This window comes from Mustela putorius, unplaced genomic scaffold, assembly GCF_011764305.1.
Source record: "Mustela putorius furo isolate JIRA1106 unplaced genomic scaffold, ASM1176430v1.1 tig00000174_pilon_pilon_pilon, whole genome shotgun sequence".
NCBI classification, from domain to species: Eukaryota; Metazoa; Chordata; class Mammalia; order Carnivora; family Mustelidae; genus Mustela; species Mustela putorius.
The window spans coordinates 25,820,199-25,846,059 of NW_025421304.1; the positions used below are offsets into that span (position 1 = coordinate 25,820,199).

General features: G+C 43.8%; 1 protein-coding gene across 2 annotated transcripts; it reads right to left on the reverse strand.

Annotated features, from left to right (window-relative positions):
* Window positions 1–691: 691 nt before the first annotated feature.
* Window positions 692–24,248, reverse strand: DYNC1LI2 (dynein cytoplasmic 1 light intermediate chain 2). Of its 2 annotated transcripts, XM_004744313.3 has the most exons (13): window positions 23,892–24,246; window positions 23,642–23,715; window positions 21,453–21,569; window positions 18,067–18,297; window positions 12,708–12,877; window positions 11,584–11,677; window positions 10,465–10,600; window positions 8,155–8,266; window positions 7,493–7,552; window positions 6,650–6,691; window positions 6,096–6,213; window positions 5,038–5,154; window positions 692–3,668 (listed from the first exon to the last, which is right to left on the reverse strand). In XM_004744313.3, the coding sequence occupies exons 1-13, from the start codon at window positions 23,996–23,998 to the stop codon at window positions 3,568–3,570; spliced, it is 1,479 nt and encodes a 492-aa protein (XP_004744370.1). In that variant the 5' UTR covers window positions 23,999–24,246; the 3' UTR covers window positions 692–3,567. The 2 variants fall into 2 exon arrangements, with proteins under 2 accessions (XP_004744370.1, XP_044932076.1); XM_045076141.1 differs by lacking the exon at window positions 6,650–6,691 and having other exon boundaries at window positions 23,892–24,248.
* Window positions 24,249–25,861: the final 1,613 nt, after the last annotated feature.

Below are 25,861 nucleotides of genomic sequence, written 5' to 3' on the forward strand. Positions count from 1 at the left end.
AGAGAGAGAGAGAGAGAGAGAGAGAGAAGTGGAGGGAGAAAAACCAAATGTTTCAAAATGTTAAAAACTGGTGACTCTATGTTAAAAAAAAAAAGAACATAAGCATTCAATATACAATATACCTTCAACTTTTCTGTAGGTTTATAATTTTTCAAAATAAGAGTGCTCGCTTTGGCAGCACATATACTATAATTTTTCAAAATAAGAAATCAAGAGGAAATGTGTATTATAAGTCAGCTTTAGAGAACAAAAATTTAACATGCTTAAATGTAATAAACAGAAACTAGGTATCTCTAATACAACAAATATGATTTTCTTGAACGTATTTTACTGTTCCCCATTTAAATTGATAAAAAAAATTACAGTATAGTTGTTCAAAATTCCTCTATGAAGCCTGAAGCTTCTAAATTAGTTTAAGTAAAAGTAGCCCAATTCAATTGATAAAAAAGTTATCTAAGAGGCAAGAAAATATGTTGGATAACTCACAAACCCTCCTGTACTGTACCCAGCTTAGAACTCCACATACTTCAAAATATGGCTTCAAGATGTTTCTTCTTTAACAGAATTTCTGTTCAGTTTTAGTGAAAGAGGTATACATTTTTTGCTACATGGTAGACAGGCCATATGATTAGCAGACAATTCAACTTTTATCTCCAGTGAGATGATTTACCATAAAGAAAGCCACCAAAAGTTGTAAGCAGTCTGGATTCGTGTTTATTGAAGCCAGTAATTAGAGACATCTTCTCTTCCAGCACTAGAAAGCAAGGTTCCACATGTCGCATAACTGCATCCGGCTAGAGCCACACCCCTGGACTAAGGCTGGTGGGGGAATAATCTGCAGTCCTAATTTTAAGTTAAAAACACCAATAAACTTAGTATAGAGATGACAGTGAACTTTCACTTACAGCATCAACATTGTTAAGGTCATGATGTACAGAGCAGTCACTTTCAACTTTGTTAAACTAATAAAAAACAACAAAGTCTTCAGTTTAAATAGTGATTTTAAAATGCCAATCCAAAAAAAAAAAAAAAAAAAAAAAGTGCAAACAAAATTAAATAATTCTAGCAGCATACCCGTTGCATTTTTAGGAAAGACCAATTCATGGCCCTTATGGCCACATCTTCAAGGTTGGGCTTATTTCTTTGATTTTTCCATTTTAAAGACAAACAGCAGATGTAACCACTATAATATATATAAATAGTCATAAAATTGTCTTTAACAGTCTACCATACAAGTGTATTCTGCAAATAAAATGAGTTTTACTTTAAAAAGTAAAGGCTGTTTACTGTTCGGCCTTTGGTTCCACTGCTTGAAAACCCCGAAATAACAAAAAATATCTCCCCACCTCCCCCCCAAAAGAACCCTGCAGCTCCCCAAAGTTGGTAGACTTTGGCAACCACTGAGCACATGAAATTACACGCACCAGTGTCTTGTTACTAGGAGCATCCACTTGTCATGAGAAACTAAAAGTGATCTCCAAGAAACCTTCCCTCACAAGACAGGTGTCTTAGCATTTCATCATTTTATATTGACACAAAAGTGCTTTTCAGTTTAAATGACAAAAAAAAATTTTTTTAAAGAAAATTTTGCATTACAATTTGAAATCATACTGTATGCCCTGAGGGCATGTGCCTTTCTAATAATTCTTTCTTGTTTCTGAGGTCACTCATTTGCCCCCACCCCCACCCCAGCTGCTGTGGAGAGAGGGGTTCAGGGACCCATCATCAGTGCGGCCACAGCTGTATTTACTGGTCACTACACCACAGCTATCCTTATACAGTCAGTTTACCGTCATTATCTGGACGATCTAGTAATCGGAAGCCACAATACATTTAAAAACAAAAACTGAATTTAAAAAGGGGTGAAAAAGTGTATTTTTAACAATAAAACTGGCACAAGGAACATGTTTCTGTTTGTCGGAAAGGCAACTAAATACTCAGCTTTCTCCTTAACAGTGTTCAGACCTTTACAAAAAAAGCAATTCAAGACAGTCTTAGAGTCTTTTCTTGTTATATAACACAGGATATTAAGTTATGCCCAGTACTACATTAGTGGTCAGTCAAATGTGGTATGTAAAAGTAATGACATTAGGGAAGTTATGCTCAGACACAGTACAACAAACATTCATATAAAAAAAAGTAAACTCCACATAAGTGAACTGTGGTTTTTTTCCCTTGGTTTGACAACAAATGTTTTATACATTATATTAATGGTAGTGTTTGCATTCAAATGTTCTGTCACGTATAAAATTGAAAGTGCCATTTCAAATCCACAGAAATCATTTCCAGAATGGTGGTATGACGTGACGATGTGTATGAAATTTGCCCTAAATGGAAACACTGAAACACTTATTTCCATAAGGGGGAAAAAAAAAAAAAAGCTACACTTTATGAAAAACACAAACAAGAGAAATGTATCATTTCCATTTTCAATATAAAACATTCACACTTATTTGTCCATCTGATAGCACTAATCAGACCAGAGAGCTAGGACAAGACCCTTTTGCATCAATGGAACTCCATGAAGGTTTCCACAGACCGTAAGGCAGGGATTGGTGCAAGCCAATTCAGAGTGCAATTACATTACAAACCTCCCTCAAACTTTTGTGTAGCACATTGCATTATGGTAAAATGAGAGGTTGGTTACCCATTCTCTATTAGTAGGCCAGCCTGTGGTAGTATAAAAAAATTTATTTTAATTTAAAAAACAAAGCAGGAGCTATTTAGAAAACAATTCAAAGTAAACTAATTTTGTAACTGCTGACTTTAAACACACCCCACAGTGACTGTCTGCCCTGATGCAAACCCGTGGAGCCCAGCACGTCCCACAAGACATGGCCTGGGCCACACACGTGACTGTGAGGCAGCCGCCATCTTCCCCACCCGTGTCAACTCCACCTGACTCAGGCACCCCCACACTCTACACATCTGTTGTAAGTTAAAGATGCATTCAGAACAAGTCTAATTCCCATTTTTCTTAGTGTTTAGTCTGGAAATGTTTCTGATTTTAAGCCTTAAAAATGATTACTCGACTTTCTACTGACCACACAGTATTTACTCACACTGCTCATCTCTGCCTTCCTCATCTCCTTCAACATTCGGCTTCCCCACCATCACTTCTCTCATTCCTCCTTTCAGCCTTTCTCTTTCCTGGACTTGCTGCTACTTAATCTGCTTCCCAAGAACAAGTGAATTTGCTAACACGCAACTGGTCAGACTAAGCACCCTCTGATCAATGATTTCCTGGTCTCATTTGCTCCACCCTGAAAGAAAGCAGGCCTTCTTCCTCTCATCTACCTTCCCTTCCACAAGAAGCCCAGCTGCACTTGCTTCCCACGGGAGAGCCGCATGCCTGAGAGTCCAAGGGTTATCCTTAACAAAGGGGTCTGACACGTAACCTTCCTAAATGTGCATTTCATACTCGGACGAGTCAATGAAGTATTTTTTAAGTTCATCTCCCCTGCCCCAAAAAACTGATAGCATGTGCCATATCAGAAAAATCCTTGTCTTAGCAGATCAATATACATAGTTATTTGGTCATTTTACATATGCACTTTTTAAGGAGGATCAGGCTTCATTTTCTGTTGAAGAGTTTGTTACCATGGAGTCTGGTTTTCGAGTCATTCTATCCAGTTCTTCCTGAACATTTGTCAACACAGTCTTTTGTCCTTAAAAAAAAAAAAAAAAAAAAAGTCAGCAGTGACGGGGGAAATTATTTTCCTAAAAGGAACATTTAAAATTACAGACTTCCGTAATCATTTGTGGCGATACCAACCTCAGTAAGAATAAAACCAAGTCGTTTTTCAGTGCAATGATTATAAGGAGATCCGCTAATTCAACCCTTCTCAATTCCAAACATCACAGGTCTGAGTTCCCCTGGATACATAACTGCCCCCTGCCTAGGGATGCCTTTGTGCCAAATATAAGGGCCTTTCTGAAAACACTCTTACTACCCAACTCCAACCCCATGCACTGTCATCACCTCCTTCTTAGAGGCGGTATGTGAGTTTCTGGTATACCAAAAACTACTTTCTGTGCCTCAGAACAGGTGTTTAGGTTTTGTTTTTAATTACAACACTCTAACTCACACGGGTAGTCTGGAAACACCATGTTTCAGTAAGAATATAAGACTAAAGCCAGACATTTCAATACTGCACAAAGTCGGTCCTCATATTCTTTTGTTATCAAATGCTAACTGAGGCCTGGAAATGACCCTTATCTCCTATCAGGGGATACCAGCCTGCAGCCTGGGCTACCAGACCCAACTGAGATTAAGAACCGAGGAGTCCCTGAAGGTCTGGCTGACCTAAGCATGGAGTGATCTCCTGTGGACCTCCTCTCATCTGAAAACACCAATTAGGGAAAATACTGTATTAACATTTCTTATGGTCAACGGAAAAGTAAAAGCAAAAACCTTATGGTCTCAAGCTTCCTGGCAAAGTGGGTAATTTCAAGGAACTTGGCTCTTCTGTTTCAGAGGCCTCCAAGACAAAGACTTGCCCTACGGCCCACAAGGAAGGACAGGAGGGTGGGCTGCCACAGACAGGAGTATGTGTGACAAGTGGGGAGCTTCATGGAGGAGGAAGGGACGACCCTCCAGGGAGACAGGGAGGGGTCACAGGCTCCAGCTCATGGCAAGACTAGGCACAGTGAACAAAAATCTTTATAAAGCATCATAGAATACTAAATATCATAAATAAAATATCCTCCCATGACCTCCCATGAATAGCTTGGACACCAGTCACATGTACAGTTTAGAATGTACCTCAATTCACCCAACAGTCAGTTCCTGAGAACCCAATGTACATAAATTCTACCCTAAGTGTGCCAAGGAAACCTGCAAGCTAGTAAGGTAATCCTACTGTAAAGTGTCCTGCTCCGTTTAAGGTACGGAGGAGTTTACTTGCTTGGCTGCTCAGAACACGGAGGATCTGCATGTCAGGTGAAGGCAGATGCTCCTGTCCACTCGCGCCCCCACCCCCACATCCAGTGCTGGTCAACCACAAGGATCAGAGATCTCCAAGGGCCCTTCGGTACCTGACTTCTTAGCTGTGCTCTGCACACCACTAGCACCAGGACTGCCAGGAGAACCTGTTTTTTTACTCAGCAGGCTGTTGAAGAAGCTGGCCAACACACCTTCACTTGCGGCATTATCTATGGAAACATTAAGAAAAAGAGCATCACGCCATTGGACGACCCAACACCACCACAAAACTAGTTTTCAGCTTGGAATTATCCATTTGTGGCTATCATCTTCCCTATACACTAAGCACATTCATTCACTCTCACTCCTTATATACAGCCACTGTTAGCGTGATTAAGTGCAAACCTGTTTACATTTTCTATCTGTTTAGGGACATAATATAACTCATGCTCCACCTCATCTCCCCATCTACGAGGCAGTGTTTTTCAAAATTTTATAAGCTCCTTTTTTAAAGATTTTATTTATTTATTTGACAGAGAGAGAAATCCCAAGTAGGCAGAGAGGCAGCCAGAGAGAGAGGGAGAAGCAGGCTCTCTGCTGAGTAGAGTCCTGACGCGGGACTCGATCCCACCACCCTGAGATCATGACCTAAACTGAAGACAGAGGCTTAACCCACTGAGCCACCCAGGTGCCCCAAAAAATGACTTTTTTTTTTTTTAAAGATTTTGCTTATTTATTTGACAGACAGAGATCACAAGCAGGCAGAGAGAGAGAAGAGGAAGCAGGCTCCCTGCTGAGCAGAGAGCCCGATGCGAGGCTCGATCCCAGGACTCTGGGATCGTGACCTGAGCCGAAGGTAGAGACTTTAACCCACTGAGTCACCTAGATGCCCCCCAAAATGACTTCTTATGTTGTGTTTCTCTCTGAAGGAACCCGCATGGCCTAACTGGGGTCTTAGATGCAGAGGTCACTGATTCCAACAAAGGGACAGACCTTGGTCCCTGTCAACTGTGAGCCCCCTCCCTTTGAGCAAGAAAAAGGGGAAAGCAGCCCCTTCTTGGGAGAAGTGAACAGCCCAGCTGTCATGAGTGTCCACCTTTGAAACCCAGCCACCGAAGCCCTTCAGGGCTCAGGCCTAAGACTAAGCACTCTCCAGAGACAGGATACATACTTTTGATGTTGGGGTCCGGCTTCTTTACTGATGTGCCTGGGGAGGCGCTAGGTACACTGGCTGGCCCTCCCCGGCCCTGAGTTCTTGGGGAGCCAGAGGGTCCTCTTGCAGGGGATTCCTAAGTCCAAAACCAGCCCAAGTTACACAAAGGCATAAAAATAACAGGAAATAAATATTTCAAAAATGAAGACATTCTCTGCAGGATGTTTTTCAGTCTAGGGAGACAGGTGGCAGGACTGGGAGTTTGTTCCAGCTCAGTCTCTTTCTAGACTTTAGTTTCTCCTTAGAGAAGAGATATCAAGATCAAGGTAATAAAGCCTGCTCCTCTATTTCCCTGAGCTATATTCCTTCATCAGACATTTCCTGAGTCCTTATTATGTTCCTGGCCCTGGGCCTTCAGAGAAACCAAATTCCCTTGAAAATACAAAAACCCACACAAACACAGGCTCTTAGAAATAATGGCATGAAAAAAAAAAAAAGAAAGAAATAATGGCATGAAGTTTGAAGACACCTACAACACTGAGCCTTGACCCTGTTTAGTTTAAGGTACTCACAGAGGCTCTCGTAGGCGTGGCTGGCTGCTTGGCAAGGAGTGACTGCAAAGAGAGGGACATATTGGCCATTAACCAAGGCCTGCAGAGTGCACTGAAGAAACACTTCCAGAGCACTCTGCAGAAACACTTACTTTCCAGTGTTCCACTAGAGGGCGCCATGAACAACCAAGCCATAGATTTTATATTATGCATGCAGAAAGTTTAAATTCAGCAATTTGGTATATATTGAAAAAAATAATCCAAGTAACCAGTTCTGGAGCTAAGGAAGCAAGGAGGGCACAGAAGAAGGGACCGGTTGGCAAAAGAACCATCAACACCCCAGCCCACTGAGCTGCCTGCACCATCAGGTGGACCCGTGAGACGGCTAAGAGACAGGTCTAACAATACTGCTAGTAAAACAGAAAGGTGAGACTGGGTTTCCATTCCAACTTTCAGCTTGGGGAAGTTACTCTCTTCACCTAAAAAATGGATATGTCAGCTCTCCTGCCTTCATGCACAAGGCTGTGTGGAGCAATGTAAAAAAATGGAAGTGAGGTCAAGGCACTTGGTAAACTGTCAATACAGGAGGTATTATGTCAGGAAACCTAGTTTCCAGACAGAAAGGTTACTTAAAATGATACTAAACCTCACACCGCTGAGAATCTGCAAGCAGGCAGTGGATCACCTGAGGCAGACAGTCTAACCCCTACTCTGTACCAATGCTAGAAATGGGAGGGAACAAGGAGACCTGGTTACAAGCCCGTTAATGCTGCAAGCTCTTTGTGATGGCCTCAGCCTCACCCCAGGGGGCTGGTATTTCACTCACGAGAAGGTCTCTGCTCTGGCCTCCGGGATTCTTCTTACCTGTTGTTTCATTAGGAACACCTGCTCATCCTCCGCTGCCAACTCTTTGTCATGGACTAGCTGTGAAGTAAAGTGACATACTCATTTGTGGTCACAGGGCAAGAACACCCAAACTACTATCAAAATTCTCAATGAAAGAAGAATCCTGGGCTCGGGTCTCAACATGGGACAATCCTGGGGAGAGTCTCTGCTGCAAATGCACCATTCTGTTTTTCCTAGTCTGGAAACAACTCTGTTCCAAGACCAGCCTTGGCATGTGGCCAACTGACGTATTTAAGTCTGGCAGGTTCTAAACACATCCCCGATCAGGGCCAGGGCCTAACCCTAACCCTGCAGGTCAGAGAAGCACAAGGATCTCCTAACAGTTATCCAGAGGCAGTGGTGGACTGTCAGGACTTAGTGGGAAACTTCAGCCCAACTCCATGTGGGCACTCCATCACTCATGCCCCACCACCTGGAGCCATTCACTTAACACCAGACTTGAGCTGACTTTTTTTTTTTTTTTTTTAAAAGGCCCTTGGATTACATTTTTCTTCTCCTGAAAGTGGTTCAATATGCAAAACATATTTTCCTTATAGGTTTCTTGTCTCACAAAACAAACAAACAAAGAAACCTCCAATAAAACACAAACCCTACATCCCAAAAGTGACTGACATGGGTACCTTTCTCACAGGTGGTTTCACAATAAAATCTTCATATGCATCTTCTGGCTTCACAGTTGTGAAATTTTCATGTAAAATTGCTATTTTCTTTTCATTGTCCCAACCTGCAGGTCTAAAAGCAAGGAAATGGGAATTGATTTGGTTCTCCTGGGACTGTCTCACAGCACTTTAGACTTTAGAGCACATTCGGGTTAGAGAGGGCTCTCAGATGAGAGCCTTTTTCACAAGATCTGATCTGTAGTTGCTGGGGCTGGCTTGTAGCTTGTGGCAGACAAGTCAACATTTAGTGCCAGCATAACCCATCAGCTTGACATCGCAGGTCCTACCCCAGACTGAGCTCATGGGCCCAATATCCAAGGAGCCAAAATGAGAGCTGATGAACTACACGTGCTGACCCACAGGAAGTGCTCAGAGCTTTCACACGGCTCCACCCAGAAGAGCAAGGACACAATGGGGCCTTACTCCGACAGTGGAGGATACAAAGAACAGCACAGAGGACAGAGCTTAGGATGAGACTGTTTGTCTTGGGCTTCAGTGCAGAGGAGCTCTCTCTGAGAACTCTTCCGTTTTTTCTTATGGACTGCTTCATTAATGTTCCTGGTGTGGGAAGATACAGAGCAAAGGAGGGCACGAAGGCACCTACACTCACCTGGGCCCCAAAGCAAAGGGACACAAGCAGTCCTTGAGGCTCCTACATGGGTGCTGCCCTGAATGATTTTGCTAAGCAGGATGGCACCCAGGTTCCATTAAGTTACGCTGCAGGAGCTTACATTCCCACCAGGCTCTCCTGGTGCAGCGTTGGTGGTATAGTGGTGGGCATAGCTGCCTTCCACCAGGCTCTCCTGAAAGAGCAACTGCAGAAAGCCCTACACAACATACTTTTGAACTCTACAAGCTGCACAAAATGGCACCTGACTGTTCTTGCAGGACTCCCTTTCCCCACATAACCCCAGCTTCACAGCTCTGTGACCAGACTGCGTTCTCAGCTCCACCCTGACTTGCCAGCTTCCAAACAGCTAAACTCCCAACAGGATCAAAGACACAAAGGGACAAGGTGTGATCAAGATGCCACGAGGACCCAGGCGGCCTTTGGAAGCTGTGAGATGCTTCTCCTCTCCACAACAGCCCCAGTCCCCAATCCATCTTCCTGGGCTTCCTGTTCCTCAGGATCCCAAGTGATTTGGGCACCCACATACAACTCACTGAGCTTGTGTCTTTTTTGCCTTCCTGACTGCTCTGGACAACAATTCTCTAAAATCCATCTTGGGCTCTAGCTTCGCCATCCGTAAGCAGACTGAATCGGGCTCTCCCTGAATGTCCAGGAAGCAACCCTATTCAGTCCCCACAGCTCTTGGCTTTCACATCTTCAGCCTTCTCAGAAACTGTCCCTCCTGCCCCTCCACTCCTTCTGGCCTGCTAGGCGCACACACTCAGCCTTCCGCCATCACCCCTCTGCCCTCCCTGCCACACCGCCTCCACTACCCCATACTGCCCCACCCCTGCCCTCTAGTCGTGTGTGCAGGGACAACATCTTGTTAATTTCAGCATCCTTAGCATAGAACCTGGGCATCTAGGAAGTGATCAGTAGTTCCTTAAGAACTGTAATTTCCAAGTCAAGAGAATATTTAAGCTTAAAACACCAATCTACTAGCACAAGTCCTCTCGGAGGCCATATAGTTTCAACATTCACTCATGCATCCAAAATGCTCATCATTCTCCAGGGACAGAAAGATACTAACTGGAGCAAACAGGTATCCAAATCTCTGCCCAAGACCATCAGCCCCAGTAGCTCCTAATATATGAAGTGCTAAAAACCCAGTAAATATTCAGTATAGCTGAAGTCCATGCCAACTGGGTTCACCAGTGAAGGTGCTCGCAATCTTCCCAGCCTATGGCAAAGAAATCAAATACTTCAATAGAAGAGATCAGGCTCCCCAAAGCCCAGTTCCCTACACTTCAACTCCCTCTTCCAGCCAGTATTCTATCAGAGCTGACACCAAGTGGCAAAAATGGCTAGCTTAAGTTTTGGCACCTTGCTCTCAATGAAGAAAGGCAGCACCCCTGGTCTCACTTCACCTACTTCCCTCAGAGTAGAGGCAGAATGGGCAAGTCATCTGGAGAGGAGTTGGGCGTATCTATTCCCTGTGAGGTCCAGCCCAAGCACTTCACCCCAAGGCAGCAGAAAGCTGGGTGTGTACAACAGAAACAGAAGGAACCTCACTTGGAAGGATAAAATGCGAAGGGTAAATGTACTATAAAAAGAAGCATTTAAAACAAAAAAGGATTTGAAATAACCTATATAGAACTCACATAAAAACTGCATCCTTTTCCACAACTAAGGCAGGTGTGATAAAGTGGAAGCCATACGTTTTATGAACAATGTACTTATACAATAAGTCGAGGTTTTTCTCCTCCTTCACTGATGTGTAAATCAATGCTGCTCCATCTAATCAATCTGCTTAAGGAAAACAAATTCATTGCAAAAAGATAATGGCAAATATATGCAAGCATAATCCTCAAAGTACTACTCACAGGTGAATCAGTTTTTGATTAACACAGGATCACTAGAAAGCATTAAAACTTTTTAAAATTAAAGCAGTAATTATAACAGATGAACATGTCAAATGCATAGAGCATGTCAAGGCTGGCAGACCATGCACTTCATTTAACACACAGACTGCTACCTTTTGATCCATCAGGCTGATGCCTAAGCAGTCAAGTTAATGGCTCTGAGGTTAGCCCAGAAAAACAACCTCAGCATATCCAAGGTACACAGACTCGTTCCTAGACAGATGTGCACACGGGATCCGATTTATCATTAAGCATATCAAAGACATGGGTGCCTAACATGTAGCAGCACCCTTCACTGAACTGGACAAGATAAAAGGCCCAGAGGAAATGGTAGGGACCTATCCCTCCTCCCCATATTCCAGAGCACGGGTCCATAGCACCAACTGCTATTGTATTTTTATAGAAGTAAGACTCAAAAAGACTGCTGACACACTATCTCTCTCCAAGACAGCACACAACAAATATGGGAAAACCTGTGTGGCATCGAAACCAATATTGTGTTGGGTAATTTACTTTTTCTGCAAAAAAGCAAAGTTTATAAAGATTTCCAAGATATGACAAAAGTAGTTTGGTAGTAAGACTACCCATATCAGCTTTCTTTTTACTATGAAAGCCTTATTAAATGTACAGCAATAAAAAAAAATTGATGAAGGACACAAATTAGCACATCTCAAATTCCGATGCAGTAAAATACAAAATTAGTAAAAAGATGTACATAATTTCGCCATGGCAGAAGACTTGTTCTAAATTCAGGATGTACTTGAGCTTTCTGAAGATGCCCTGTCTGGACAACAGCCTGGCTTGGCACAGAGCGGGGAGTCTGTGCTCTGATGCCCTGACACAGCGTTCCAAGGATACACTGGAGGCAGAACCTCCGTAGGTGTGACTGGATGAAGTCAAAGTGCTCGTCCCTGTAATCATGCTCCTTCTCCAGGACACTCACCGCATCACACTGCAGGGATGGCAGAAAGAGAAAGGAGTCATCTTTTTGCTTCTCTCCCTGCTGAGATGGGAATAGCATCATCTTTAAAGTTTCATAGTTCCAAAAAATAAAGCCATAGCCAAAGGTCTAAGTATTAATTAGACAAGAGTCAAAAACAACTGGGAATTTTTTTCACCCTGGACCACAGTTTCCAGAGCTGTAAAGTGGGGACCGAACAGTCTGATCACCTCAGAGTTGTTCTAAGAATTAAACACAGTCACATGAGGAAGCAGGCCGTGGGACTTGGCTGTGCACTGCACACTCCATAGGACTCCTGTTTCACAGAATATACTGCAAATGGCACACTTTGTGACTGAGAAAAAGTACTTTTGAAACCCAAAATGCTGTGTGTGTTTTAAGTCTATTTATTTATTTAAATAATCTCTACATGCAATGTGGGGCTCAAACTCACAACCTGAAATCAAGAGCCCCAGAGTCTTCCGACTGAGCAAGTGAGGTGTCCAAAAACCCAAAACAACTTTATTTCTCTCTGACTGAACTTTTCATTCAATGATGACTAAAAAGTCATCATTCTATAGGGTAGAAGAAATTGAAACTTTGCATTCCCTTCCTTCTTTTTCTATTGAGTGTTATGTTCCTTTCTGAAAATCATCTAAAATCCAACAGATTTTATGAGACCAAAACCCTACAGAATTCTGCTCTTATTATTATTTTTTACCATCAACTTGGGCTAGACCAACTGGTTCACAGAGCCTTAAGAAAGCTGCTTTTAGTTTTAAGTTTGAATCACTCAATAAAGTAGACAGTGCTTCATGGAGAGATTAACTCAAACTATGAACAAACTGAATCATGTCATGTTTCCAGCAACAACACTAAATGACAATATTCTCCAGCCTGACCTATTCAATGTATCTTAATGAATCCCGAATTAGTACAATTCTCCCTCAGGAAGACACACAAGCTAAGCTCCTTAGTTTCTTTCAGACGGGGACTGTACACTGGCCAAACCCAGCCAGATTTACAACTCCCTGGCACATACCTTTGTACATACCACCAACACTGGGATTCCCAGGTTATGAGTCAGCATATTGTCACCAAGAGGCAAGGCAACATTTTCTTCATCAGGACCTGACGTCAAAGGTCCTCTTCTCTGTGGGGAACCTTGACAACCTTCTTCAGGCTCAACATAGTCTTGAAAATCTTTCACAACTACAGATGAAAAATGGAAAAGAAAATCACACACAAATAAACACACATACCAGTTTTAGAAAACCAAAAAAGGCAGTAAAAAAAAAAAGCACAAAACATAAAGAGTCATGACACACTTCCCAACTCTGCTCTACTGCGGTATTCGGGATTTGGAGGTAGTGATGCAAAATCCCAATTCTGACACATTCAGTCTGAGCACTGTAACTTCAGAGCAGCAAAGACATACTCCTAGACATCTTGAAATAATAAAAATTAAAAAATTATTCAACTCTTAAATAGGATTTAATTTTTTTACCTACTCTTTTTTAAAATATTTTATTTTTAAGTAATCTCTACACCCAATGTGGGGATCAAAGTCAACCACGACATCAAGAGTTGCATGCTCTACCAACTGAACCAGGCGGGTGCCCCTTAAATAGGTTTTAAAAATTTCTAAGCTCTTAATATCTTCTATTATGAAAAAAAAGCCACATTTCTTAATATCTAATATTTTTTAAAAAATGAGACTAGTAAAACCATCTGAATGCCACAAGAACATGCTGTTTCCACTCAGCTGACACATGTCTGCACTAACGAGTGAGGCCGGACTTGGCCAGCCCATCCACATCTCTTCATCACCCTCACTCTTGTGGACTCAGTCTCATCTTTCGAAGATCCTGAGTCACTGTGCAATGCTGAACAACCAGTTCCCGCCTAACACATGAAGGAGTCAGCAGTATAACGTCCACTTCTTGGCACAGGCAGTCACTACTTCAGGCCAAGAGTGCAATCCCACAGGAGCGCCTTCAGGCTGAGAATGGTCCATGGCCCTGATGAAGCTAAGTGAACACAAAGCTCACAGACCACAGCTTTTCATGGGTACTTCAAGGCTTACATCTCAGGCCAGAAAACAAGGATATGATACTTAGAGCTACTTTGAGCTAGAAGAGCAAATATGAAGCTCTATACCCTCTATACCCAATGGGACAAAAGGACCAAAATGCCTTTTAGTCTCATCCACAACATGCTCATTAAAAAAATGCAAATAAATGGATTAAAGAGAACCTAAAGAGAGGTATACATACTACTTTCATCCACAGAACAGGTTTCAAACATTTTTTTAAATATATTTTTTAAAGATTTTATTTATTTATTTGACAGACAAAGATCACAAGTAGGCAGAGAGCCAGGCAGAGAGAGGGGAGGAAGCAGGCTCCTTGCCAAGCAGAGAGGGCTCAATCCCAGGACCCTTGGATCATGACCTGAGCTGAAGGCAGAGGCTTTCACCCACTGAGCCACCCAGATGCCTGTTTCAAACATTTTTTAAGGGAGGCAGAGGCAAAGGGAGATGGAGAGGGAAAGAAGCTTTTAAGATTTTATTTGTCAGAGAGAGAGAGAGCACACATGCATACAAGCAGAAGGAGCAGTGCAGGCAAAGGGAGAAGCAGGCTCCCTGCTGAGCAAGGAGCCTGACTCAAACCCAGGAACCTCGGGGATCATCCCTTCCCTGATCCGAAGGCAAACGCTTAGCCAACTGAGTCACTCAGGTGTCCCACAATTTCTCCTCATTAAGCTCATTCATATAATTTCATTGTCAATATAAACAGTCAAGAGATCTTTACTATATTTCGAAAAAAAGACCATTGAAGGGTTTTCTGATGCACTTAGCATGACTGTTGAAGGATTTTGAAGAAATCAAAGGTTCTCAAATTTTCTCCCTGAAAGCATTTTTTTTTAGAAGACTGAATTTGGGCACCTGGGTGGCTCAGTGGGTTAAGCCTCTGCCTTCAGCTGAGGTCATGATCTCAGGGTCCTGGGGTCAAGTCCCGAATCGGTCTCTCTGCTCCGCAGGGAGCTTGCTTCCTTTCTCTCTTTGCCTGCCTCTCTGCCTACTTGTGATCTCTCTCCATCAAATAAATAAGTAAAATCTTTAAAAAATTAAACAAACAAATAAATAAAAAGATCGTATTTATTTATTTGACAGAGATCACAAGCAGGCAGAACAGCAGGCAGGGGTGGTGGGGTGGGAAGCAGGCTCCCCGCCGAGCAGAGCCCAATGCGGGGCTTGATTCCAGGATCCTGGGATCATGACCTGAGCTGAAGGTAGAGCCTTTAACCCACTGAGCCACCCAGATGCCCCCCCTGCATTTTAACAAATCTTCAGATCAATAGAAAATAAAATGCCTTAAGTCTGGGTAATACCTATGATTGCCCAACATCACATAAGGCACTCAACCAGGAATTCCAAGAGAGTGAGCATGGCAGAGCCTAGAGCAAGTTACAGGTCAGCTAAGTGGCTATGGGAAGTGAGGCAGGGCTAGGGCAGCTCCAATGGTGAGCTCCAGGAAAATCCGACACCCAGTGCCCTGCATGAACTGCTGTATTTTACATATGCCAGGATGTAAAAATAGTTGGGAAGCCCGGGGTTAGACTGACTTAACTATGGCTATCCAGCAACTGTAGGAAACACACATGTTTTTAATAAACCAGCATTCTAGAAAGTTAAGTTCTAGAAGGCAATGTAAGTGTCCATAACATAGAGGTTGGTGAAAAAGGAGGATAAAAACATACTGACCATGTAATTCAGGTAATAAAATGTGCATTTCCCTTAGGGTACACACATGCTACAGTATTAACAATTTCTCGCCAATGGTGGGATGGCCAGTATTTACAGTCTACCTGGGGGTCCCCCTTTAGCATTTCATGGGAGTGGGAAGGGGAAGGAGATCAGAGTGCTCTACCCTAGCTGTTGCCTCTCTCTCTCTCATCTTTTCCCTCCTACCTCATTGATCACCCACTGGTTCCACAATTCTGAAAACATCCCACAGAGAGCACCTAATCTTTTTTCTCTATTTGATAAGCAAGGGAAGTCCCAGACATAAAGCAGGAAAGACTAACCTACACAAGCACCACCTTCTAGCAGCTCTGGGGTTGTTCTGCCCTCCCCCATCACCACCAGTCAAACAGATGCCATAGACTCAGGGCTGCTGGGGAACCAAACCTGAAGGAATGGCATGGAGCAGCATTCCACACTCAGCAGACTGGAGACTGGTGTTGGATTGGAACTAGGCTGGGTGCATCCCTTTACTCGTTCAATACAAAACCTAGAGTCCAACTGATCTGCAAAGCAGGAATCTGATGAGCAAGATGGCTGACTGCTTTATGAAAATGTAACCTAAAGCCAGCACTAACAAAGGCACTCCTTCAACATGCAGCACAAAGGCATGATTACCATCCAAACATCTCAGAGGAAGGGCGGTGAAAACAACAGAGGCCTTCAGAAGGATAAGCAGAGTCAGGAGGCATGGACGTGGTTCCAGTAATCGCTAGTTGCCAGCCTGTGTCCTCTCTTCCCTTCTTCCTTATAACCAAACCCAACCTTGAAACACCAGAACATATGGCCATTCAGAACTACATTTCCCAGCCTCCTTAGGAAGACGATAAACACGCACCCTTCAGCCCCTTTTTTCCTCTTCCTCCATGTGCTGTCTGGAACACGGATGTGAAGGCTACAGCTCTAGTTGTCCAGAGGAAGAGAACCACACCCTAGAGATGACAAAGCAATAAGGAGAAGGAGCCAGCATCTCTGACCTGCGTCCCCAGAGCTGCTTTCCAGGCCGCAACTGCTTACCTCTGGATTTCATTTATAGGACAGAGAAATCAACTTGTCTTGTTTAAACCCCTGTTATTTTGGGTTTTATGTCACAAGCAGCTGAAACTAATCCTAAGTGACAGACATCAATGACTAAGCACAAAATAAATTTAATAGTTCATGGGGCTACAAGCTCCCAGGAGCAGGCATCTTGTCTGCTGTGTGCATCTCTGCTGCCTAGAATAGACCCAGCACAAGACAAGACACTTTTCCTATCTGGAAAAGAACAATATGCTTGGCTTGAGTTTACTTTTTTGTTTCAAAAGTATTCACAAGGTTGTAACACTAAGAAAACAGACTCAGAGACTGAAATCTTCAGGGTAATTAACCCATTAATCTGGTAAGATGCTAAAAGGGCAGTGAAAGACAAAGAGCTCTTCAGCCTCAGAACTATTCTAAGAAGTTGTCTTTAAGGTCTCTATTCCAGGGGAAAAAGAGGTATTATCTAGAAAGGTCAGTGGTTGAAGACAGATGAGCTAAGCTGCGTGCGTAACAACTGCTGTAGAACACATGCGGGTGACCTAGGAAACACACATGCATACAGCAAACCAAAGATTTAGATGTTAAACTCCCATTTTAGCTAGTGTGGGACAAGAACAAGGGGAATTCATGATAGGAAGACACACAGCCAGAGAGCTGATTTAGAAAGCACATCAAAATTTCTGAACCCTTCCGCCAGTAAGTGTGAAGATCCTGTGTGCCATGCTCTAGAAGCCCTTATTAATTCACTAAAGGGAATGATGTCATCCTGTGGCAAAGAGCCAGGCTGAGCCCAGACTGCCCTGGCCAAGACTGCTGCTGCTGCACACGGCCACAGCCCCAGCCCCTGCCCCTCCCATTTCCCTGGCAAGTGGACAGAAGCTGATGTAAGTGCACAGAATCAAGGGAAAGGAAAAATAAGCTTCTGAATCACAGTAAGGAAAAACAAAACAAAACAAAACAAACTTCATTTAATTTGAAAGTTCCCTATTGTCAAAAGGACTTGGGTGTCTTAGTCTCAAAATAGCCTTTCATTTTAATGACAAAAAAATGACCTTCCTATTTCTAACTAAGATCATACTTGCTGAATCTCACGATGAACTAAGGTAAAAGCTGAAAGATTTGTCTTTTGTAGGGCTTCCTTTAAGCCTGACAGTAAGAGAGTCCATGGGGCCTCAATGGAATCCCAGGGCAATGGACTCAAGCTGCAGATCCCACGTTAAGTCTCCACAGCCACTGATGCTAACTCAGCAGCCAGAGTAACAGATAAATGAAAAGACCCACAGAACTGACTCAAATTTGAGAGGCAAGGAAAGAACCCTTATTTTAAAAGAGAACCAATGAAGAACAAGGAATATGGATTTGTTCTTTCTTCAACTGTGATGCTTGAGAATAAGACTACTTTAAATACTTTTTGACTACTGAATGTACAAAAGCAATTCTGAAATAAATGGCGCTAACAAAACCACATACTCCATAACCGAAGCTTTGTAACCTCTTGACACTGAAAAGGAAGGTGGCTTGAACCACCCATAGACACTAGTTAATTTTCCAATTACGAAAATCCTATTGTACTTACACTTCCGTTCCAGTTCCCTCATTTCTTCTGGTGGAATTTTCATTTTATCAATGTGCTCACGTAAAACACTAGCCCATTTCTGTAGAGATTCCATCACGGTCCAAGGCCTAGACATGTCTGCGACAAAAATGACCAAGGTCTCCGGCAAGGATTCAGCGGAAACTGCAAACTTCAGCAAGCCTTTGTGGTATAGGTCTCCATCCAGAATCCACACATTGCAGCGTGTGTGATCTGAAAAAAGTAGGTAAAGTTAAGTTATTACCTGACAAAAACCATCAGCACAGCTGGAAAAAACCCACATTAAGAACATGAGGAGCACCTGGGTGGTTCAGTCAGTTAAGCAATTGCCCCCGGCTGAGGTCATGATCTTGGGGTCCTGGGATTGAGCCCTGCATCAGTGCATCATGCTCCCAGCTTAGTGGGGTCTGCTTTTTTCTCTCCCTCTACTCTCCCCCTGCTCTGCTGCTTGTGTGTGCTGTCAAATAAATAAATAAAATCTTGAAAAAGAAAAAAAAAACTTGAAGGTGACAGCCACAGAATTCCAGACAAAACCAAAAAGAAATCTTTTTTTTTTTTTTAAGATTTTATTTATTCATTTGAGAGAGAAAGATCCCAAGTAGGCAGAGAGGCAGGCAAAGAGAGAAGCAGGCCCCCCACAGAGAAGAGAGCCCGATGCTGGGACCCTGGGATTATGACCTGAGCCGAAGGCAGAGGCTTTAACCCACAGAGCCACCCAGGCGCCCTCCAAAAAGAAATCCTAATTGGAAAACAGCCCAAGTGCTCAGTGAGCAGTAACCCTTGGTCAAGAGGCCTGTTGAACTATCTACACTTTAAAAATTTTTTAACTACAATAATATGTTATATCCACATCTAAAGAGATTCCAGCAATGTCTGAGGAATAAAGAGTGAATGGCATTTTAGCTCTCAATAAGAATCAAAAGATACATATAAAAGCAAAAATGTTCATTGGTCAACTGCACCACAGCCTACGTAATCCATTCTCAGCTATCAGCAAATCTATGGAGCAGTAAGCTGTGCCGAACAGCCTGCGGTTAAACAAGCTCTTCTTGTCATGCACACTAAACAGGGAGTTCACATACTACAAACGGTGCCAAAGAGACAGGATCTTTGTGTTTAAATGCCAAGATAAAATTATTACATATAAAAACTGAGGTATGAATTATTGGATGCCTGGTGATATTAAGGAATTAGTTATTTTTGGTATAAGAAGAATATAGCTATGTTTTTAAAAATCCTCATCTTTTAGGGGCATCTGGGTGGCTCAGTCCATTAAGCTTCTGCCTTTGGCTCAGGTCATGATCCCAGGGTCCCTGCTTGTGCTCTCACATTCTCTCTCTCTCTCTCAAATGAATAAAAAAATCTAAAAAAAAAAAAAAGTCCCTATTTTTACCATACATATGGAAGTATTTATAAACAAAATGATACAATGTCTAAAATTTGCTTCAACATAATCCAGTGTGGAGTGAAAGGAGAAGCAAGTTAGAGTATAGTTGAAATAAAATTGCTACAGAACTGTTTAAGGTAACTGTTCAAGGCAAATAACACATACACTGGGTTTCATGATCCTAAGTCTATGTTGTACCTATTTTTAAAGGTTTTTCCATAATAAAAAGTTAAACATACACACAAATGTGCAACTACTGATATTTAATGAAGAACATGATTCCAAAATTATACCTGGATGATCAAACCACAGAAGATAAGTCTCCATAATGATAACCTATTTTAAAAAGTTTTTAGGTATCATTTTTGAGAAATATTTTTTCAGAAACGTGCCTTGAGTGAGAACTCCTACAACCAGTATCATTTCACTATTTTCTTTCCCAACAAACTCCAAAATACACTCTAAAAACCCATGTTCTGTTAGCTATCCTTTTTTGTGTTAACTGATTCATTAAAACAAATGCTGTTCAAAATGTTATATTCATGACTATTTCAACAGTATAAGCTATCTACATCTAACTAAACTTTCAAAATTCTAATAAATTTTAGACAGTGGCTTTGGTTTGGGTTCTGTGGATGTCTTCAAAGATACTGCTCTGTACCTGAAGCCCACTGATTTTAATGCCTACCCCTCACCAGGCATGGTTCCTTTCTTTAGCTTCTCTTCCCACTGCCCACTACACATAATCACTCACTTACATGGAGATCATACACACCACATGTGATGTTAAACGAATGCCCAGAACCCTGGAGGCAGTGGTTCTCTGACACATCATGTCCCATCACAAACTAGGGATAAGCCAGAGACCATTTTCTCTACCTGTATGATGGTCTGCAAAAATGTATTATTTATAACCCACTCACATCAAACAATAAAAAAGACTATTGCTGAAAGATGTATAACTAACCACTGGTAAGGGCAACTCCTCCAATCAAAAAAAAGACCTGCAAGTAGGTGGCCTAAAAATGCCAGAGACCAGTAAATTCTTAAGGCAACCTTAAAGAATCTGAAATAAATGTTAATGGGTTCTTCAACTCAAAGGCAAGTGAATATTGGTTAATCTGATGCTTTGGTATGATATATATTTATATCATCTTGATATAATTAGCATTTCTACATAAGAAATTAGCATTTCTACATTGCCACAAAGACTCAGAAAAATGCTACTATGAACATCTATTAAGCTGTTATTCTCTGAATCATACCAATTTCAAATTCTCCAGTAGGACATGGTAAAGTAAGTGTGCCCAAATCAGTCTGCCAAGCATTTCTCTCATAGAAAGGTCCAAAGCATTTATGCTTTTATTTTTCCCAAAGCTTTTAAGAATATCTTTTTTACTACCTTTATGTGCATTTGAAACTTTACCTTCAATATCTCCTTTTAATTGGGGGCTACCCGGAACAATAGTTAATGGTCCCAATTCCTCATTTTTATTAACATACTCTAAAAAGGAAAAGTGGGTAGGGGTGCCTGGCCATCTCAATTGGAAGAGCATGAGACTCTTTTTTTTTTTTTTTTTAAGATTTTATTTATTTATTTGATAGAGATCACAAGTAGGCAGAGAGAGAGAGAGGAGGAAGCAGGCTCCCTTCTGAGCAGAGAACCCGATGCGGGGCTCGATCCCAGGACCCTGGGATCATGACCTGAGCTGAAGGCAGAGGCTTTAACCCACTAAGCCACCCAGGCACCCCGAGCATGAGACTCTTAATCTTGGGGCTGTGAATTTGATGGTGGCAGAGATTATTTAAAGAAATAAACTTTAAAAAAAAAAAAAAAGACATATGTTTCATCTGTTCACCTGTGACTAACTCTCTTAGAACTAAACAGAAAACTGAGACTGACCAGACACATTACAGGAGCCACAACCATGGAGTCTGAGTCATGCATAAGCCCCTTAACACAGATCAACATTTCACTTACCATCTCGGTCCTCATCATGGACGCTGAGGTAGAGATACTCTAGGCCTCTTCCTTTTTTGCCATGCTCAGCTCCTTGAAGTTTAGTCATGAGGGTTGTTTTCCCAGAGCCATCTTCACCTACAAATGATATACATAAGAAGGCAAAGTGTGCCATTTATTCTAGGCAAGGATGGGAAGTCTTGACACTTACACAAGTGACAACTGAGAATTTCACACAAAGCCTGCTGCTGAGGTCTCACCTGCATTCATCATAAACAGAGCAGGCTTTGCTTTAAGAGTGGCTGAGGAGGATGGTGATAAAGGTGGCAAATTCTAAGATCTAAAATGACATTGTACTGCAGTCATCCTTATTTCACAGTCGTTCCTTTATTACATGGAATAAGGCAGCCCCTCTCTACAATTTGTAAGACATGCAGTGCTCGCTTCAGCAGCACATATACAATTTATAAGACACACATTTGAAGAAATGAAAGTAAAGGTGGAGTCAGTTTCTCACAAAATAAACTTTTACTATAAGAAAAGCAAGAAATCTTCAAAATAAAATATAGTGAACCTTAAAGCCCAGGAACTTTGAACTAGAAAAAAAAGTCTGATCCTGCCTCATCATCATGAAGAATAGAAGCTATTATTCACTTCTGATTTTAGTACCTCTCTTTCATAAGCCATCCTGAAGGCTAGGAAACCGGTGAAAATAATTACAGACCTAAGCAGAACTCATGGGCAGAGTCTCAGTAATTATCAAGCACCTCCTCATTCCCCTCCCACCAACTAACAACCACCCCCACCCCCGAAAAAGAAACCTTAAACATTAAAACAAACCACCACCCAGAAACATTACTAAGCACCCCTGGGATTTAATAATATGGAATTACAGGACATGAGAATGGAGAGGCATTCCACAGATCAAAGGCCTCCTTCTCCATCCCCCATGCCACTACCCCATTCAGATACTCCACATTCCATCTGGGCCATGGTGAACACTTGACAGCCTGACATCAGTACCTGCTCATTTTTGCCACCAGCAACTCTGCTCCCAGAATTCCCTTTCTAAAGCACAGATCTGGTGACCTTGATGCTGCATTTAATGAAGATCTCTGAAGGTCCTCTATTACCTTCTGTAGTGACCATCACCTAAAAACCATAAGCTTCTCTCAAACACACTGAGAAAGCCACCCTAACAGTGATCGCCAGGAGGATGAGGATGGAGGAGAAACAAAAGACCCTTGAAAGTCAGAGGCCTCCAGTAAAAAGCATCAACTCTTCAGTCTTCCAAATCTGTCCCAACTTACTTCATCCATCACCTTCCACAAGGAGCTTCTGGCAGCTTTCAACCCCCTACACCCTCCTGTCACCTCTGTGTTCCTGCAAACACTAACCCTCTGTGCCCCTGCATGTTGACATCCTTCAAAACACCTGACCCCAAAACATCAAACAATGTGATGCTCCCGCAATAATCTTGCTATGCCAATATGGTGTAGCACAATTACCAACACGTTAGTCTCTCATTAACCCGAGGTTCTCATGCAAAGTCTGAAGGATGTCTGTGCTGCTCCGTGCCCAGCCTACAGGAACCACTCAATCAATGGGTTCTCTGGATGAATGAACCTGACCAAACCCCCTCACTTGTAGAAGGAACGGAGACCAGACACACTAACAGACGTGACCCAGGTAACCCAGTAGTAAGGGCTGGAATAATGCAGCGAAGTCCCTAGTAAGGACTCCAAGACCTACTGTCGTCCAACTGTCCACACTACTCATGAAGATAAAGGAGTGCCCCGGTATCATCTCTAGCCCTGACCCCAAGTCACCTCGTTCCCCCACCCCCTTCCCCGAACCTTCTCATATTCTCTCCCCCTCCCTACACCAGCAATTTGGTGAACTTCGAGGCTATGAAGGCAGGAAATCAGAGGCATTTAAAGCAAGGTTGATGTTGCTGCAAGTGACTAAGGAATGTGCCGGCAACTCCATGCCAGCATCACTCGACTCTCCAAAAGAGATATCCCAAGCTCAGGCAAGTGGACTTGGCCACGCTCCGGCTGTGCAGCCAGGATCTCCAGCCCTCCCGGGCGAGGCAGGCCGCGCGGGCAGACGGGAGGTGAGAGAGAGGCTGGGACCTGTGAGAGGGGCGCCCACCTCGCCCACCTCGCCCACCCCAGCTTCCCGGGCAACGCCCCGCCTCCGGCGCTCACCAAAGACCAGGATGTTCTTGCCGGACGGCAGCTTGGACCTAGCGCGGGTGGACACCTCGCTCAGGATCGAGGACCTGTGGGGACAACAGCGGAGCGGTCAGCCCCGGGGCTAGACTGGACCCGACTGGACCTGCTCTGCCCGCGACGGCCCGTCAGACTGTCCGACGGTCCAGCCCAGTCCGGCCGGCTCCCCGCCCGGCCGCGCCCTCCCCGGCCCAGCCAGCTCAGCTCGGCCGCCTCGCGGTCTTACCATAGGCTCTGGCCCTCTTCCTCCTCACTGGTTAGGTCGCCGGCGGCCGCCACCGCGGGCCCGTTCGGGCCCAGCAGCAGCTTCTTCTCCACCCCCACCGGCGCCATCTTGCCAACTGCAGCCACAAAGAGGGCCCTCCCCCGGGCCCGCCGAGGACCCGCGAGGACCCTGGCCGGGCCGCCCGCCGCCCGCCCCGCGCCACACCTCACGCCACCTGCCCTGCAGGGTCCACGCCGCCCACCGCGCCCCGTCGGGCCCACGATGTCCGCAAGCTCCCACAAGACTGTGAGACCGCGGCCGTGGGGGAAGGTGGGCGGCGGTCAGGCGGCCGCCGGGACAGCCATGCGCAGAGAGGCGACGGCGGCTGCAGGGGGAGCCGCCCGGACGGCGGGAGCGCGGGCGGCCTCTGCTGGCCAAGGGGCGCAGCGATATCCTGCCTGGTGCAATCGCCCAGCAGGGCTCTCGAGGTGCGCCGTCGGGGATCAGGAAGCCAAGTGGGCTGGCGCGAAAAGCTCAGGCTTTGGAGTAAGACCAATGCACGACAGCGCCATTTATCTGGCGCTTACCTGTGTCACAGTCACACATTATCTCACTGAATCGTATCTAACCCTTGCACAGATGAGGAACCTGAAGCTTGGAAAACTTAAGAAACCTGCCCAAGGACCGCAATGCCCCAAGACAGCATCCCAATACTTCAATCTTACGCACTGAGATTAAACTATTATATCATGAACTTTGCCCAGTTTTCACCAAGCCCCGCATTGAAAGATGGACCTTAAGCTAGACGCTCAACTCCTCATAAATATCCTTTCAACTCCTCTTTCCTTGACCCTATTAAAACTGCGAGATAGTGATCTTTTCCACAGTAAACAATACACTTGTTACTAAGGGTTTTTTTTTTTTAAGATTTTATTTGTTTATTGGACAGACAGAGATTACAAGTAGGCAGAGAGGCAGGCAGAGAGAGGAGGAAGCAGGCTCCCCGCTGGGCAGAGAGCCCGGGGCGTGGGGCTGAATCCCAGGACTCTGGAATCATGACCTGAGCCGAAGGCAGAGGCTTTAACCCACTGAGCCACCCGGGGGCCCCACGGATTTTTTTTTTTTAATTGTATTTCCAGGGAGCTAGCATTTCACACCAGAAACAGGCGGCTTTAATCTCCTTTCTCGGGACGGAGGAGGAACGAAAAAGATGTGAAAGGATAAAGGTCAAGAAGCAACAAGGGGAAGTATGGAAGTAATGGGAAAAAACTAGGACATTTCACCTATGGAGTTTAACGTTACGTGTGGCCTCTGAGGGCTCTTTGCTGTCCTCAAACAGCTCACTTTATAAGGCATTTCTAAATATCACAAGGAAGTGGGATATGGCAGAAAAGCAACCACCTACATCAGTTTCAAATGAGTAGAATTCTGATCCGGCTCTGCCAAATGTTGGCAGCAAGAGTTATAGGATCCGACAAATGGGCATAGCATCTGCCAACCTGAATGTAAGGTTCAAACAAGACAATGAGAGTGAAAACCCATTAAGAGTTTCACCCTTGGAAGTCTGAAAGTCATAATGTCTGAATTTTCACAGGATAGAAGATGGAGTTTAAAACTACAGGCCAGTGAACTTCATCAACCCTAAGTAAGATTCTCTAATGTGCCAGTTGGAAAAGGAAAAGATAGGGCCAGATTAACAGTCTTTTTTCTTTTTTGCAGGAATACCAGGTAGGAGGATGCTGCAGACATAGCAAATGTAGTTTTCAACAGGGCACCTGAAAATTCACATCACAGATAAGAAAGTGAAAAATGCAAGCTGAATGATAACATTGAGGGAGGTTAAAGACAAGGCCCAGAGCAGGTGGATGAGCAGGAACAACCAGAGGCTGCTAGGAGCCTGCCCAACCTCTCATCCTGGCCCAGCCAACTCAAGCTACCATTGGTGACTTGGATGAGAATGCGGCAGCACACTCAAGCTGTGGATGACCTGA